The 16918-nt window shown below is 55.4% G+C and overlaps 2 protein-coding genes across 4 annotated transcripts in view; one reads left to right on the top strand and one right to left on the bottom strand.

The window, feature by feature from the left end:
• Nucleotides 1-255: 255 nt before the first annotated feature.
• On the top strand, nucleotides 256-2261 carry MRPS12 (mitochondrial ribosomal protein S12). The gene is made up of 3 exons (XM_061587239.1): nucleotides 256-663; nucleotides 1118-1204; nucleotides 1510-2261. Exons 2-3 carry the CDS (start codon nucleotides 1156-1158, stop codon nucleotides 1905-1907), a joined length of 447 nt encoding a protein of 148 aa, XP_061443223.1. The 5' UTR covers nucleotides 256-663; nucleotides 1118-1155; the 3' UTR covers nucleotides 1908-2261.
• Nucleotides 2262-5689: 3428 nt separating this feature from the next.
• LOC133364856 (uncharacterized) overlaps nucleotides 5690-16918 on the bottom strand; it is a 42353-nt gene continuing 31124 nt past the window's right edge. For all 3 annotated transcript variants that reach the window (XM_061585742.1, XM_061585743.1, XM_061585741.1), the window contains 6 exons: nucleotides 13634-13754; nucleotides 12569-12691; nucleotides 10932-11045; nucleotides 9752-10184; nucleotides 8044-8906; nucleotides 5690-7184 (listed from right to left, as the gene is read on the bottom strand). In XM_061585742.1, the coding sequence (XP_061441726.1) occupies nucleotides 5974-7184; nucleotides 8044-8906; nucleotides 9752-10184; nucleotides 10932-11045; nucleotides 12569-12691; nucleotides 13634-13754 (2865 nt within the window). In that variant the 3' untranslated portion in view covers nucleotides 5690-5973. The remainder of the gene's footprint in view (nucleotides 7185-8043; nucleotides 8907-9751; nucleotides 10185-10931; nucleotides 11046-12568; nucleotides 12692-13633; nucleotides 13755-16918) is intronic.

Here is a 16918-nt window from a genome sequence, read left to right on the forward strand (position 1 = left end):
AACATGGAAGGAAGAGAACCTTGGTCCCTATGAGCACTTCCGCTCTTGAGGACAAATCCGACTGGGTAACGGCTTTCGCCATAGAGATGTCCGGGCGAAGCGACCTCATTGACTGCGATCGCGGCTTTCATTCAGCACCGGAAGTCCTGGCTACTGACTTCCGCTACTCAGGAGGCGGAAGCGCGTTGCCCAGGTAACAGGAAGCCCGGGAAGGAAAAGTGCCTTTGTTGCTGGCCGTCTTTGAGGTGCCACAAGGGGTCTCTCCGTCGCCTTTGCTGCGACTGACGGAGGCGGCCCCTCCGGAAAGCCAGTCCTTTGGTTTAAGGCTTTGTCCCGCCTCCGGCCCTCCTTCGACCAATCACCGTAGAGCGTCTCGGACTCTTCTTTGGCGACCACACTGCCACAGTTGGAAGATTGACAGCCGCCTTGCCCAATGACATGACGGCCTTGTCCCTGCCTACCGCCCGCGCTCACTCCCAATCGGAAGGGCAGGTAGTTCCCCTGGCCAACCGGAAGAGGCGGCCTGCACTTTCCCCGCTCCCTCCTTCCTCGCCGGGGTCGAAATGGCGGGACTTCCGTGAAGTGAGGCCCTCAGTCCTCTCCCCCCTCCCGGGCAGGCCGGCATCTGCGGGTGAAGCCTGTCCCGCCTGGGGTAGACTGCAGGTGAGGCGGGAGGCTCTACTTGCCCGCGGAGGCGGAACAGCTGGGGGGGTGGCCCTGCAAGTGGAGGCCGAGCAAAGTGGGCTCTCGGGGTAGGCTGCCTTACGTTCGCCTCCGGCCACCGCAGGCCGAGGCGGGGGCGGGGAAGACATGCGGCCCTTCACGCCTCTCGACCCGGCCCTGGGCACCCTCCCCAGCCAGGCCTCGCCTCTCACTGGCTCTGCGCGGCGGCGGCGCCCTCCGGGGGTGTTTTGGCCGGCAAGACGCGCCCTTGACCTCTGCGGGGCCTCGAGGAAGGGTCTGGGCAGTACCGGGCCTCCCGCGCGGGGTGAAAGCCCTTGCCCTGCCCGCTTCGGCCTCTGGCGCCTGGCCCTCACGAGGCTGCGGAGGAGGCAGTGCGGCCCTCGGCCTGAAGAAGGCTCCCGCCTCCGCTGATGTCCTTCCTTCCTTCCTGCAGGGCTCGGCGTGCGGGAGAGCGGCGCGCCCACGCCCAGGATGGCTTGCGCCGGGTTGCTGAGGGCGCTGGCGTCTCCTCTGCGCTGGGGTACGAATATGCCGCTGGGGAGGCCGAGCAAGGAGCCGCCTCCTCCGCACTTCTGGGCTTAAGGGCGGGACGGGGGGCGAGACGGACCCGGGACTTGGGCGCTCCGTTGGGCCGCTAACAAATGGAGCCCGCTGTGCTGGGGGGAGGGGGGCTCGCCGCTCAAAATGTCAAGCTTGCGACGAAGGAGAGGGAACGGGAGACTCCGCAAGGATCTGCTTGCAAATAGTACCTCAAGGAGGTTTTCTTTTTTCGGGGGGGGGGGTAGTCCAAGGGTGCCCTCAGATAACCTTGTCTTCTTCCGTCAGGAGCTGCCGCCGTCTCTCACAGCCTCCTCCCATCATCCTGGCTGGCACAGCAGCCACCGAGCCGCACCATGGCCACCCTCAACCAGATGCACCGCAAAGGCCCGCCCAAGAGGCCTCCACCCAAGCCTGGCCCCTTGGGTGGCTGCCCCCAGCTCAAAGGGGTGGTTCTGAAGACCATGATCCGCAAGCCCAAAAAACCCAACTCGGCCAACCGCAAGTGTGCCCGCGTGCGGCTCAGCAACGGCAAGGAGGTCATCTGCTTCATCCCGGGAGAAGGACACAACCTGCAGGAGCACAACATTGTCCTGGTGGAGGGTGGGAGGACCCAGGACTTGCCGGGGGTCAAGCTCAAGATCGTGCGGGGCAAGTACGACTGTGCTCACGTCCAGAAGAAATGAGCGCTGCTTATGCAACGTCTGGAGCCAGCTGAGCCCACAGCCGGCTGTCTCCAAGTAGCTTCCAGGGATATACATGCACAGCAGCGAAGGAGCATGTCAGGCCGTCTCTCCTAGGAGTTGCATCTCTGGAGTCTTGGCTTGAGCGTGCCAGCGCCTTGCCAGTTGGGGGTTCTCCGGGCAGCTAGCTCCTGGATCAACGAGTCTGAGCATGCCTTTCCCATCCTCCTCCTGTCTTTGTATATGTACAAATGGTGGACGCAGAATGCCAAGTGAACACAAAGGATACCATGGCATGGAGGGGAGGGGGAAAGGATTTGCTGGCTCTGAATAAAAAGTGTGATGGAGGCATCCCTGCACCAGTCTTTTGGACCACTCATTTCAAACCCACACACTCCTCCAAAAGTGCTAAACATACATTTGTCTTGGCACATTTTCACACTCGGTCTCTCCTGCAATAGCTCTCCCAAATATTGTCGTTGATGAGTCCAAGACACACACCCTGGAATCTTGACTGGGCTGGAAGGATTTCTTGGGATCACCTGGGAGGAAACTAGATCAGCACAGCACAGTGTGGCATCTCGTTATGCTAATAAGCAACTTTCTCCTTTGCAGTGGCAACTCTTAGCAAGGCCTCTGCAGTGGCTTCCATTGCTTGACAACAGGTAGTCTAAAGGAGGAGCGGCAAACCTTTAGCCCTCCAGGTATTGCAAGCATGGCCAATGATGATGGGCGTTGTGGCTCAGCAACACCTGGAGGGCCAAAGGTTCCCCACACCTAACGACTCACTGGCTTTTGTTGCTCTCAGTTGCTGGCAGGAGGCGAAAGAGCCCAGAGGAACTGAGGTCACAGCTAGGTGTCTCCCTACCCCCACTGCAGCAGCTGTAAGGCTGCATTCATATTATGTGACCAGGGGTGTGTGTGTTTAATATGGGGGGGGGGACTCACAAGCCATTGGCCCTTTCCCCACAGTGCACAGACTCCACTTACCCTTCACCATACAATGTTAAGATGACATCGAAGATACACAAGTGTGAAAAAAGTGATGGAAGATTGAATGGTATTATTAGAATCCTTCATTCTGTAAGGCGATAGCCTTGCTGGCTTCCAGACTATCCATGCTTATGTGATGGGGGTACTCTCCACCTTGAGCTCATTGGAGAACAAGTGGGACGTAAATCCAATAAATTAAATAAAAATAAATAAATATAAGCTACTTAGGAGGCTTAGAGATCACCCAGTTTGCCAGGATTGTGTTGTCTTGGAAAAACACGAGGCCAAGTTTTGTGGAAGAATCCCGGCCAGTTTTGGTTTTAACTTTGATTATCCATCATTCACATAAAGATGCTGCTGGGTGCCCACCCATCTCCCTGCTGAGCTTGAGGGGGAGCTTTCACTCAGTTTGCCTTCGGAGGAGGGCAGGTCTCCTTGGGCATAACGCTGCCGTTGCCCCCTGCAAGCAGCGCAGCTCGTATTTCTTAAAAGACGTTGCTCGCTCGCTATCAACTCCCTCCAATCCTTGACCGTGACTGTTCTGCACGCCCTCCGGCTAGTTGTGATTTTTCTTTGCTGGTTGTGCATATCGGGGAAATATGACCAACTTAACTGGTATTAAGATGACTCGCTAAGGGTATCTAGGGAAGCCTTGGTGGTGGTCAGTTAATGGTAGAGTTGGTTGAACCCCAGCAGTACTTTTGGCTGCTGAGAGAGTGCTTTGTCTTAACTATCCGTGGCAGAACAACCCATCCATCTTGTTGAGACCTATCCAAGTGATTGGTGCAACAATCAGTTAACATTACACTGATAAAAGATTTTAAACTGCAATGAAGTTATTGTCACCATGCCTTGAAGGAGGGGAGAGGTAAACATTGGGTGGGTACAGTCAAAGAATCGTTGAACAATAGAGTTAGAGGGAAGAGGTCTTATCTGTTGTTTTTTCTTTGGAACCAACATTACGAGAAGCTCCTTGGATGTCTGCTGCTTCCAATGTTGAGCAAGGAGAGCTGTGCTCTTCACCCCGAGAGGAGCTGAGCAGGCAGTGCACTCCGTATTCCCATTTTCTCTTTCTGGCTGCAGTGAGCTCAGGGTTGACGTTGGTAAAGGGATGAAAATGAGGGAGGGGAACAGAATGGTGAGAGGGTGTCTGAGCCCTCACTCTGCCCCGTCAGCTCCTGACGACGAAGTGTAGGTGCCCTAGTGCCACTCTGTTGTCACGTCTTTCCTGTGGTCTCAACCCAAGTTCAAAGGCAGAGACCACTGGCTTGAGTTAGTACCTCGACTCAAGAAAGCTCACCTGTCATGCAGCGGAAATAGCTGGGACAACCCAATCCTATGCACATTTCCTCAAAGGTAAGGCTTGCTGCATTTCAAGTAAGTGTACACTGGATTACAGCCTTAAGAGATCCTTGGTACCTGGCCACAGGAGACCTTGGAGAGACCTGTAGCTGGAGAAGCTGTCAGAAGCAAAAGGGCAGCTGAGCTCCTGTACCTTGTCTGGGAGGGAATTTTGGCAGGGGAGCTATCCTCACCCTTGCATGACAAGCCAAAACGATTCCTTTAGATCATGATCAAAAGGTACAGGACCCACATCTGGCATCCTATCTGCTGGCAAGAGAAGAGCTGGATTCTTACCCAGGCTACTCTCCGCCCAAACCCAGAGATCATTTGCTTTTTTGGGCTTGTTTAGTCAAAGCCAGGATAACAGAGCGATTGCTCTTTTCCCAAGTCAGGCTGCTGAGGCAGAAATTGGTTTCTAGCATCTTATTTGCAATGCACCACGTTCCTTGAAAATGCCCTGCATGTCCCTCTGGCCACCCTACTGTGTCCCACATCAAGACTGCTCTGTGGCTTGTTGAGAATCACTGGGATGCTCACAGTGGATGTGTAAGGTATGAATGAATCCTTATAATTATTGAAGGAAAGGCATCCCACACATGCTCCAAGGCACTCTCCAGTCAATCTGCAAGTGGCTTCAGCAGAAAGGTAAGACAGGAATCACTGAAATGAATGAAGCAGAGAGAAGCCCCACTTGTTAGATTAATTTGGCAGCAGGGGGGAGAGAAGCCCTCCTGCTCTTGTGGAACTCTAGTTCCTCTCCTGCTCTACAACAGGGTGGCGAAGCAGTGGCCCTCCAGATGTTAGACATTCAGGCAGCATAGTCAGGTCCTGGACAATTGGAGCTATAGTCCAGCAACATCTGGAGAGCAACAGGTTAGCCACCCCTACTCTTGAAGAGCGCTATGGGTGCGGGGACAGACCTCTGGCAAGAATCCTCTCCAAACCCTGGGCCAGATGACCATGATGTGAAGCGGCAGAAGAGCAGTGGGCCTCGCCTGAGGAAGGGTGCAGATGCATTCCTGGGAAACTGAAACATGGATGGGGAGGCACTCTCCTTACCCAGCCACCCTTTCTCCCTCCAAGTCTCATTCATTCAAGCGAGAGGCGCTAGGGAAAGGGGGCAGTTCCCAGTGGCACAAGGAAACATACGGCAGTTGGGCAAGAGTCCCAAGAAGGGACAGTCCCTCAAAGGCAGCACAGCTTTTCCTACTGCTTTCCCTCTCCCCCCACAGTCTTGGGGGCCCTTCCCCCATACCTCATCTGTTTTCACTCTTCCTGTCTATTTCATTCCCTGCTGTAGCCCACATTTTGCAGTTAGAAGGGGCTGCTGTGTCCCTCTACCTGATCCAGCCAAAGTCTCGGGAGCCCTGCAAGATCTCGCTGCCTTCACTGAAACTGCCTCTTCATGACAGACCTCACAGGGCAGTAGATTTAAGGCAACCATGGACTCTTTCCAAGAAGCAGAGGGTTTATTGAGGTTCAGGATGAAAACCAAGCAGATTTTATAAAAGGTTTATAAAAGGTCAAAAACAGTGCAACTGGTAAAAGGTGTACTTCACTGAGGTGAGGATGTGGTCGTTTTTCCCATGTGAAGCAACAACACCACCGAAGGGGATTGTAACCTGAGATTGCCGGGCTCCTGTCCCCACCCCTCCCCTTCCTAGTGACGCCAACATTTTAAAAGGTGTGTTAGCACACAACACACACACACACAGCACCTCCTCTCCGCCACTCACAGCTGCTCCTCCTGCCGCCGCCTCTTCTCAAAGAAAGCACAGTAAGCCTCCCGGATGCCATGTGCTTCGCCCATCTCTTCCGCGTCCGAGAAGCCGTCCATGTGGCTCTCAGAGGCCGCAGAGGGCAGGTCAGCATAGTCCATGCCCTCCTCCCAGCCCTCCTGCATGGCCTCGTTTCTGCTCTCACAGATATTGTGCAGGATGCAGCAGGCGATGATAACCAGAGGGACGTTTTTCTCCGCCACATCCAGGCGCTTGAGAAGACACCGCCAGCGCCCTTTCAGCCTCTCAAAGGCGTACGTCACAGCCACGCGGCACTTGCTCAAGAGCAGATTGAAGTGTTCCCGAGGCCCACTGGAGGCACTGGGGTAGGGCTTCATAAGCCATGGTCTCAAGGGGCAAGCAGGGCCCCCAAGCAGGACAGGACTCATGGAGAGCCCTTCAATCTCTGTGGTGGTCTGAGGACCAAAAGCACCTTTCTCCATTCGCTCAAAGAGAGGGGAACCCCATGGCAACCCAGAATCCTGCATTCCACCAGACCACCCTGCGTACACGTCCATGAACCGTCCTGAGCTGTCCACCAGGGCTTGCAGGACCATAGAGACCAGCCCTTTCCCATTGATGTATGCGGAAGCTCCGTGTGGTGAGCATAAGATGGGAATGTGGGTCTCGTCTACAACCCCAATGCAGTTGGGGAAGCCAACCCTTTCAAAGCCATCCATGACAGCCTGTGCGTCCCCAAGCTGCACCACATGCTTCAGGAGCACATCGTGAATGGCTTCACACACTTCCATAACAATGACCGATGCCGTTGACACACCCACACCGAACTGGTTGGCAACAGACCTGTAGCTGTCCGAGGTGGCAAGCTTCCAGAGCGTGAGGGCAACGCGCTTGTCCACAGGGATAGCGGCACGCATGTTGGTGTCCTCACGCTGCAGCACCGGGCGCAACTTCTCCACCAGGTCCAGCACCGCCTCCCGGGACATGCGGAAGTAGCGGATCCACTCCCCATCATCAGGCTGACCAGCAACCAGGTTGTCCCACCAGTCTGTCTTCTGTGTCTTGCTCCACACTGTCCGGTCATTTGGGCGGTAATTGGCCCCCAGCAACACGCGGGCCATGGCAGCCCGCTGCCTTCTGCGGCGCAACCGGAGATCACGCATCCGTTTTGCAGACGAACTTGGGGCCTTCCCAGGGTGCCACACTGATAGTCAGGAAGAAAAGGAGAAAGAGATGTTGGCTTTTAATATTTTATTGATGCACTTTATCTTGTTTTTGTAAATTGTTCTGGAACCTCTGATGAGCTGCACAAAAATATATTTCATAGGATCGTAGAGTTGGAAGGGGCCTGTAAGGCCATCCAGTCCAACCCCCTGCTCAATGCAGGAATCCAAATCAAAGCATCCCTGACAGGCGGCTGTCCAGCTGCCTCTCGAATACCTCCAGTGTCGGAGAGCCCACCACCTCCCAAGGTCATTGGCTCCATTATCATACCGCTCTAACAGTTAGGAAGTTTCTCCTGATGTCCAGCCGAAATCCGGCTTCCTGCAACTTGAGCCCCTTATTTCGCCTCCTGCACTCCTGCATTATTAATTAAACATTTATACCACTTAATATAGTAAGAAAAACTCTACATGATTTGCATAAAAGCAATAAAATACAAACATTTCCTAAAAACTAGATTAAAAAAAAGACAACTGTGTATCACAAATAGAACTGAACAATGAATAAAACAAACAAAATTGAGAAAAGACGCTTTTTGTCTCCGCCTCCCAAATTACTCAAGGGAGAGCATTCCAGAGGCTGCATGGAGAAGCCTGGAGAAGAGAAGACTGAGGGGAGGTATGATAGCACTCTTCAAGTACTCGAAAGGTTGCCACATAGAGGAGGGCTGGGATCTCTTCTCAATCGTCCCAGAGTGCAGGACACGGAATAATGGGCTCAAGTACAGGGCTTTAAATGTCAACAACAAAACCTTGAACTTGGCTTGATAGCGAATGGATACCTTGTGCACCTAATTCAGCACCGGTATGGTGTGTGTAAAGATTGGAAGCCATACTTACTCTGTGCATTTCCCTGGGCTGCAACACCGGTGAGGCGCTCTGAAGGGGAGATGGTGGAGATCTCTGGCCAGAGGTTGCTGGCGGCTGAAAGCCCATTGATGGGGGTCAGGACTATATCCTGGCGCTGTCTGTGACTGGACAGCCGACATGATTCCATGACCAGAGAGGCGTCTTGGTCTGGCAGCCGTAGCGGGAAGTCAGCAAGTCCCAGGGGGTGGGTAGGTGGGCTTTCCTCCTGGTAGCCGGGCACCTCCATCGCATGTGCAGGTAGGTTTTGGTCAGGTGGCTGCAGTTGGTAGTCAGGCAGGCCTGCACCCTGGCGATAGTGGCCTGAGTGGCGCCGCTGCCGCTGGTGGTCAGGAAGTGCCAGTGCATGGACATAAGGGTCCTGGTCCGGGAGATGCAGCTCGTGGGAGTCAGGTCTTTCAGGGGGCAGGAGGAGCATAAAGGGCTGCTCGCCGTGGGGCTCCTCCCGCCGACTCCTGTCCTTCCGGCCCTTCTGCTTGGCTCTGTTGATGCACACCTTGGGGATGACCAGCCCCCGGCTCATCAGCAGGAAGCGGTCCAGGAGGGAGAAGAACGGCATCGTCTGCCGGGCGCGGTTGGAGTGCAGGTTGCCGTCCTTGATCTCCTTGAAGCCACGCCTCAGATCTTTGGCCCGTTGCCGGCACTGTTCCAGGTTGCGGTGGAAGCCCATTTTCCCCATCTTGTCTGCCAGGCGCTTGTACTGCACCTCATTCCGGTAGTTGTCGTAAAGGGCCGTCTGGACGCGGTCGTCTCCCCAGAGCTCGACAAAGGCTTTGGTCTCCGAGATAGTCCAGTGAGCGGCTCGCTGGCGGACCTGCTCCAGGGCTCTCTGGCGGCTAGGAAAGGGAAGGGGAGGCGGTAGTAAGGCAGGATTCAAGGGCTCTCCTCAGGAGGAAGCTCCCACCACCTTGGAAGGAAGTCACCCCAAGGAAGGGACTGTGAGAAGTTGGAAATGTTGCTTTGTGCCTGGGGGAAGGGTTGTGCGTGCACGGAATCCAGAAATGTCTTCCCCGTGCCTTGGGGATAAGGAGGGGCAGAAAAGGGGGTTGGTATCAGGGGACTTTTTTTGGGGGGGGGAGGGTGGCCTGGGATTGTTAATGTACACAGGAACAGAGGAAGCCAATTCGGAACAGAGGGCCATCTAGCCCAGCAGTGTCTACACCAGGGAGGGAGAACCTCCAGATTGCAGACCATGTTAGGGTGCCACGGATCCTAACTTGACCCACAAGGACTTCCCCCCCAGCCATGCACAATGTGAGCCATCCTCACATCAGGGGAGGGGCAGGGAAAGCGGCTGCAAGGGAACAACCAGGAGCCTCTCACTGCTCCTCGCCAAGTGGGTTTGCATTTGGACTCTACATTTGGGGCCAGATGCCAAGCCCTGCTGAGACGGTTTCCACTTGGGAGCTCCAATCAGAAGTGGGAACCCAACTCCACAGCAGATCCTTTGGGATGCTCCAGGCGGGGGCAGGGGAGGAGAAGGAAGAGAGCCCATTCCTGACCACCTAAGCCAAGGGCTCTAGCAAAGGATCAGACACTTTTGTGGGGGTGGGAACCATGAAACCAAAATGCAACTTCCCTTCGTGACTGATGCCCAGTGCCGTGGTTGTAAAGAACAATCCCCCTCTCCCATCGTGGGCCAAGCTCCCCTCTTCCTGTAACGGGGGGGGGGGCTCCTTACCTGAAGTACGTGGCGTCCAGCTGCCCAAAGTGGGGGGGGCTCTGCAGCATGTCCGCCTTCTGGTCCCCAGCGAGGAGGGCGGCAATCTTGCAGCTGCAGCTGAAGCACTTGAAGAGCTTCCCCAGGGCCAGCTGGGCGTGGATCCGGGTTGCCTCCTGCTCTTCGTAGACGAAGTTGCTCTTGCAGTCGACGCAGGTGAAGACACGCTCCTGGTGGTGGCTCTTCTGGTGGGCGGCCAGGCTGCTGGGGCTGCCAAAGAACTTCCCACACTGCGGGCAGGGCAGGGCGCGCTCGCTGAAGTGGACGCGGAGGACGTGGGAGATCAGGGCATCCCGCTCAGGGAAACTCCGGCCGCAGTCCTTGCAGCTGTGGGTGGGCATCTCTCGGGTGGCCTCCAACGTCTCTTCATGCTTGATGCAGGGCTTGGCCTCCACTGGGGATGGGCAGAGGAGGAGGGTCAGGTAAACAGGAAGGGGCTGGGAAAGGGGAAGAGCCCCGAGCTGGGAAGCTCAGATCCCTTGCCCGAAAATGGGCAGCAAGCCCAAGAAGAAGTGGGTGGGTATAAGGACACCAGCGCAACCTTCTTCCAGGCTCCAGACAGTCCCTTTTTCCTCCTCTATGTGTGCCGGCGTTTGCAGGTTGGTTTGTTTATTTAAATTTATATCCCGCCCTTCCTCCTGCGAGGAGCCCAGGGCGGCCCAGGCTGTCCAGTGACCGTGACCCACTGTGAAAACCTACACGGCACACTGTGCACTGGGCCCCTTCAGACCACCTCGCCTCAGAGCTACAGGCTGCTTGCTCCAGAGGGAGGCAGAGACCCTCATAGGCCCTGAGGAAACTCACCATTATGACTGAAGTTGCAACCCAAATAGCACCCCTGTATTTGCCAACAGCTCATGTCTCTTCCCCACTCACGGATTCCTTTCCTGGTAAGCTAAGCGGGCCAGTCTGCTTCACCAAGAGCCATCCTCACACGGGAGGGGGGCACCCCAAAGGCAGGGGGGTTGGGGCACAGTGCTGCTGACCATAGGTCCCCTTTCCAGCTGCCACAATGGTCTGTTACCATCCTCTCCAGGATGGCTCTCTCATCCCTGACCCCCCAAGGGGCATGTCAGAACAGGCACAGGGGCATCACCTGCCAGCCGATCAGGAGCCAGACTGGCACTGCTGAGCCACTCACCAGGGCTGGGGGGACCCAGCACTTCTCCCCTTGTGTCTTCCGGATGAGTCTGGCTGCCCGGCGGCTCTGCTGCTGCAATTCCCCTGACCTCCAACTCCACTTTATCCCCAACAGCTGTGTCCAGAGAGAGAGAGAGGGAGAGAGAGAGAGGATGTCAGCCCCGCCTATCGAGGGGGTGTGCGTGCAATGCAGCTGTCAATTAAGGAAGCAGGAGAAGAAGAAAATGCTTCAGTGCAGAATTGCAGCTGCCTGTTTTTAAAGGAAAGGGATGGAACGAGGTCAGGGACATCCCAGAGTGACCCCTTCTCTAAGGGTTGGGGCTGCTTTGGCAAGACTGGGGGCCACTGTGGTTCGGGGGAGGAGTGGGTGGGCTTGTCACTAGGAGGACTAGAGACAAGTCCTGCCTCTACCAGCCTGGTTCACCTAGAGCCTGTCGACCAGGGATCTGAGTTTGGGGTGGGAAGTGGGGAGGCCAAAGAATCGCAACTCCTGCTCCCTCTCCTTGGGGGCAGGCGGGGGCTGTGCTTGCAGGCTTCCAGGCATTTCTCTCCCTGCGGAGGACTTCTCAGCTAATGAAATAAAGCACCCCACAGGCCAAGACCCCTAAACCAGGCCAGTGGGGCTCAGAAGTCTGACCCAAGGCATCTCAGCACATTAGAGGCTCCCAGTCTGATGCAGCTGCATCACAAGCTCAAACCACTTCCAAACGGTTGCGATGGCTGATTAGCCCCAAAGAAACCTGGAAATCGCCGTTTTGAGAGGGAACAGATTCTTTTGTTCAAGACTGGTCATGGTTTCACGTACTGCAACTGCCAGGATTCCCTGGCTGGAAGCACGAACTGTCAAGACGGCTTCAGATGGGTTTAGTGATGGAGTGTCTCCACACAACTGGTCTCCACCATCAAAGCACTTTTGAGCTTCTTTACCTATCCAGTAGTTCTGCTGGAGCTTGTCTTGCACACAGCCTGGGTCTCTCTTAGCTCTGCTGTTGCTTTGCCCCTGCATTGCCTGGTTGGCATAACAGGCCAGGCACCTGCAGGCCTTTGGGCCTAGCTGTGCTGCCCCCCCGCCCCCCCCACCCCCCTGCCAAAGGAAAGAGCCAGTGTGGCTTGGGATGACTTGGAGGAGTCTGAATGATGACAGAGGAAGGCAGGGGTGGCCTGCCGGCACCAGCTCTGCTCAGCTCTCCTCTCAGTCGGCTTGTTCTCCCAGCTCACTGGCCCAGGGACCTTGAGACAGTTTGGGGAGCAGCGAGGGGGAGTTTCTGATGCTGAGTGCTGGGTTAGAGCAAGAGAAGGCGCATAGGAGGAGGTGGGTGGAGCAGGCCCCATCTGAGGGCTCCCTGGGGCAGCTTTGGCTCGAGACTGACTTATGGGTTCCTCTACTCTGGAGCAGGACCCCCCCCTCAAGAACTCAAGCTAGCTTGCCCATTCAACGGGTGACTCCTGTGGCCATAGAGAAGTCAGGAGTGCCGGGGAAGGAGTGGCATGTGCTATTGGCCCAGCCCAGCTGCAGAGCAGGCTCTGTCCCCGCTGGGTTGCCAGCCGGTGGCCTTTCAGCCAGAAAGAGGGCAGCAGGTTCGGCACCTGCAGTGTTTGTGGCTTCTGACGGGGCATTCCTCCCTCTGCATTGCTCACCTGGGCTGGCGGGCGCTTGGAGAGTCTCTTCTGGCTTCTCCTCCGGAGGCGTCTCAGAAGGAAGGGACTCCTCTCCTCGTTCTATCCGGCACACGACCTCCGGCTTGTGTTTGTGCGTAGATGCTGTGCGTGAGGGGGAGAGAAAGGGGAGGAGTCACAGCCTGTGCCAGAGGAGGGGGAGGGCAAAGCAAGGGGGCCCTGGAGGGCCAACGGGGGGCTGACATGGCACGTGGAGAGGAACAGAGAAGAGGTATCACCTGTGGGAGTGGAAGGAGAGCCCCTAGCTGGGGACCCCGAGGCAATGGCCAGAGGAGATCTGCAACCTCTGGCTGAGGGGGCCACTTTGGCCATGGTCTCTCTCTGCCACCTGGCAGGAAGGGGCCTCTTTTTGAAGACGATGAAGAAGAGCCTGGTTGCTGGGCCAGAGCAAAGGCCCACATAGCCCCACCCCTGCCCCAAGTCTCCCGGGGAGGCAGAGATGCTTGTGGAAGCTCTTAAGCAGCAAAGCAAGAAAGCAACAGCCCTCCCAACCTTCAGAGGTAGATTGCCTCACAACATGGAGGCTCCATGTGATTGTCATGGCCTGGGAGGCGACAGCCCTTCCCCACCCCCAGTTAAAGTGTCTAATCCCCCTTTAAAACCATCACCACATTGTGCGGCAGGGCAGCCCCTGAGCACTCAAGGACATGGCTGGTGCCAATCCAGGGTTAGCTCAGGTGAGCATCAGGGAGGACGCTGGAGCCTAAAGTGAAACCTGTAAAGGTGGAAGAGGAAGAGGTGGAGCTGCAGATCGAGACTGGGAGCAGAGCTCTCACCTGGGCAGGGGGGAGAACGGGAGTGTCTCCACCATGAAAGAATCAAAACTGCAGGAGATCCAACAGATTATCTAAGAAAACTTGCAAGGAAGGGGGAGTCCGCCATCTCCACCTCCCCACGCAGCCAGCGTATCCCGTTTGGGGTGTCCTCAGCCCTCTGGAGAGCGAATGTGACTCTCCAACTGTCTTGTACAAGAAAGGACCAACAGGTTGTCCCACCCCACAGGTGGCTGTCAGAGGGGACCCTCACCAAGCGAGGCCACCAGGCCATGGTTCTCCTTCATCACTTCCCAGTACAGGCTCTTCTGCCACACTGTCAGCTCCGCCCACTCCTCTGGCAAGAAATAGACGGCCACATCCTCAAAGGTCACCTGAAAGACAGGCCGCAGCACACTCAGCGTCTGGCATCCTGTGCCCCAGAAATCCCCTCCCAGAGGGACAGCAACTTGGCAGGCCGAACAGCGCGTGGGATGACCATCTCCATGCTCAAAACATCAAGGAGCTCCACGTCTTTTGAGCAGGGCAGGAACTTATCATAGAATAGTAGAGTTGGAAGGGGCCTATAAGGCCATCGAGTCCAACCCCCTGCTCAATGCAGGAATCCAAATCAAAGCATTCCCAACATATGGCTGTTCAGCTGCCTCTTGAAGGCCTCCAGTGTCGGAGAGCCCACTGCCTCTCTAGGTCACTGGTTCCATTGTCGTATGGCTCTAACAGTTAGGAAGGTTTTCCTGATGTTGAGCCCATTATTCCGTGTCCTGCACTCTGGAACGACTGAGAAGAGATCCCAGCCCTTCTCTGTGTGACAACCTTTCATGTACTTGAAGAGTGCTCTCATGCTTCTGGGTAGGAGCTGGGAAATGGGAGGCTGGCCCCAGTCCACACCCTCAGGACCAGCCCAGGCACACAATCAACCCAAATGGCAGGCTGCTGGATGACTTTTCAGGGGAGAAAATGGAGGGGCAGGAGATCTGAGGCATCTGCTCCTTGCAAGGCCACAAGGAAGGCAGGACGCTTCAGGCGCTCAGGGACAGACACTCCAAAGGGGTTGCGTATCTTGCCGGTACCGAAAAATCCCCCCAGACTCTTGGCTGTGGGAGAGGCAGGCTCAAGTGCTGCAGAAGGTCCCTGGGTTGCCTACAGCACACCCCTCTCTGTCCCCCCCGAGGCTGAGAGCCCACTGGAGCCCGCTGGGCGCAACTGACAGCGGAGGGTGGCTGAGCCAGGCAGGTGGCAGGGAGGACGAGGGTCCAGGTGGATTTGCAGGACCTTGGGTAGCTCCCAGCAGGCAACCTGCTCCAACAAAGGCCTGGAACTCAGCAGAGACCAATTCTTCCCCTTGGGTCAGGCGGCTCCACCCCTTTCCCTGGAGAGGCTTAAAGGGGACGCTTCTGGAGTCCAGGCATTCTCCCAGGTCTGGCCCTCTGTGTTGCGCCCCAGCGCAAGGGGAGTTAGATCAGGGAGAGGAGTCAGATGAGGACGAGGTCCCTGGGGGCGTTGAAGGAGGGGGGGCTCTGCCAGCACCCCCATCGAGGCAGGTCCAGCCCCGTCTGCGAGTTCCCCACGTGAACCGTTGGGAAGCGACCCTTCGCACACGCCAACTCCACCCAGACAGGAATCCCCGCCCGGCACTTCAAACACTTCCCTGCCAACCAGCTTTTCGCTCCCTGAGGTCGCGCTGTCACCTAGCGAAGCCCCGCTGTTGGATGGGCCGTCGGAGGCTCGCCCCCCGTGCGAGAAGGTGCAAGAAGAGAGACTTTCAGAGGGTGGAACTTTGAAGGAGCCGTCATTTACAGGTGAAGGCCTTCCCTAATTAAGCAGGTGCCTCCCAGACTCCAGTGCTGAGTCAATTCTCCCCACACGCTGCAGAGACTAGTAGACAGGAATATGAAGTGCACTGCTGTGGATGTAACCATCACACTAATAAAACAAGAATTAGACCAAACCTCGACTCCGTCTCGTGTCTTGGACTCTGGGCAGGGTACTCTGTGCTGCCTGCACTGGTGAGCGGAGGTAGGGGGTGCTGCTGCCGTGAAGGCGGGATATACAGCTATTACAGAGAGCTAAAGAAAGGGGCTCCTGGCTGGCAGGATCTTGCTTGTGGTTAAGAGCTGGGTCTGAGTTCAGCGCATGTGCAGGATGCCAAGGTTAATCCCAGCTCCCTGATGAGTGTTTGCTCTTTCTCAGGTTTGGGGACTGAGACCTGGTGGGCTCCAGCAATGGTGGTTCAGGAAAAGCTCTGCTGAAGGCTTTGGAGCCTCTCACATCAGTTGCCACCACATTTTCAAACCTCCTTCTGTAACCGCAAGGACCAAGAATTTATCTCTAAAAGCGAGAGAGAGGCAGGCAGAGAAAGAGCACTCCTGCACAAGAGCTGAAGGCCCCAAGATGAAAACCTTGGCGGCAAAAGGTTTGAGTGCAGCCGGCACTCATTGCTGGCCCACCTGACTGGAAAATGTCTCCTGACCAGGGAACTTTGCCCAAGGCTCCACATCCCAGTTTCACTACAAACACGATCAGAAGCAGAGAACTTGTTCTAGGATCAGCATCGGATCAGCTCAGTCATGGGGCGGTTAAGTTACACTTGTGAGCTTTTCAGAGGCATCTGAAAAGAGACCGAAATAGGCCTTTTGCAACTTCATTTGCAAAAGCAGCACAAGCCTTTGCCTAAAAGCTGTAATTTGAGAACTGGTGCCTGAGCGCGCTTTTCTCCTTGTTCTTCCCTGTCCCTTTTCCCTCATGTGTTGTGCATCTTACATTGTTAGCCTAAGAGCAGTTATTTAACTTTTGTAAATTGTATTTTGTAAATTGTATTGTATTATTGATGTATTTTATATTGTATTTTTATATTTGTGTTTTTTGTAAGCCGCCTTGAGGGCCTTTGGCCGAAAGAAAGGAAGGTCTGGTTCGGAATAAACCTCCCCCCTGGGATAAAAACCAAAGAAATGATGAAATTTTAAAAGGGGTAGGCCTAGAAGTAGGCATTGTGAGAGTAGGGGCACAGGATATAAATTCAGAAGAGCAAAATTACCACAGGCCTAACCACAAGTGCCAAAGACACTTGAAGAGAGACACTGCTTACAAGTGCCTGTACGCTAATGCTAGGAGCCTGCGAACCAAGATGGGAGAACTGGAGTGCTTGGTCTTAGAGGAGAGCATTGATATAGTGAGCATAACGGAGACCTGGTGGAATGGAGAAAACCAGTGGGATACGGTTATCCCTGGATATAAACTATATCGGAAGGACAGGGAAGGACGTATTGGTGGCGGAGTTGCTCTATATGTGAAAGAAGGCATTGAATCCAGCAAGCTCGAAACCCCAAAAGAGGCGGACTCCTCCACAGAATCGTTGTGGGTGGTGATACCATGCCCCAGGAGGGACTTAATACTGGGAACGATCTATCGTCCCCCTGATCAAAATGCTCAGGGAGACCTTGAGATGAGATATGAAATTCAGGAAGCATCCAAACTAGGAAATGTGGTAGTAATGGGTGACTTCAACACCCGGACATAGACTGGCTGCATATGTGTTCCA

The sequence above is a fragment of the Rhineura floridana genome, chromosome 10 (genome assembly GCF_030035675.1).
Source record: "Rhineura floridana isolate rRhiFlo1 chromosome 10, rRhiFlo1.hap2, whole genome shotgun sequence".
NCBI classification, from domain to species: Eukaryota; Metazoa; Chordata; class Lepidosauria; order Squamata; family Rhineuridae; genus Rhineura; species Rhineura floridana.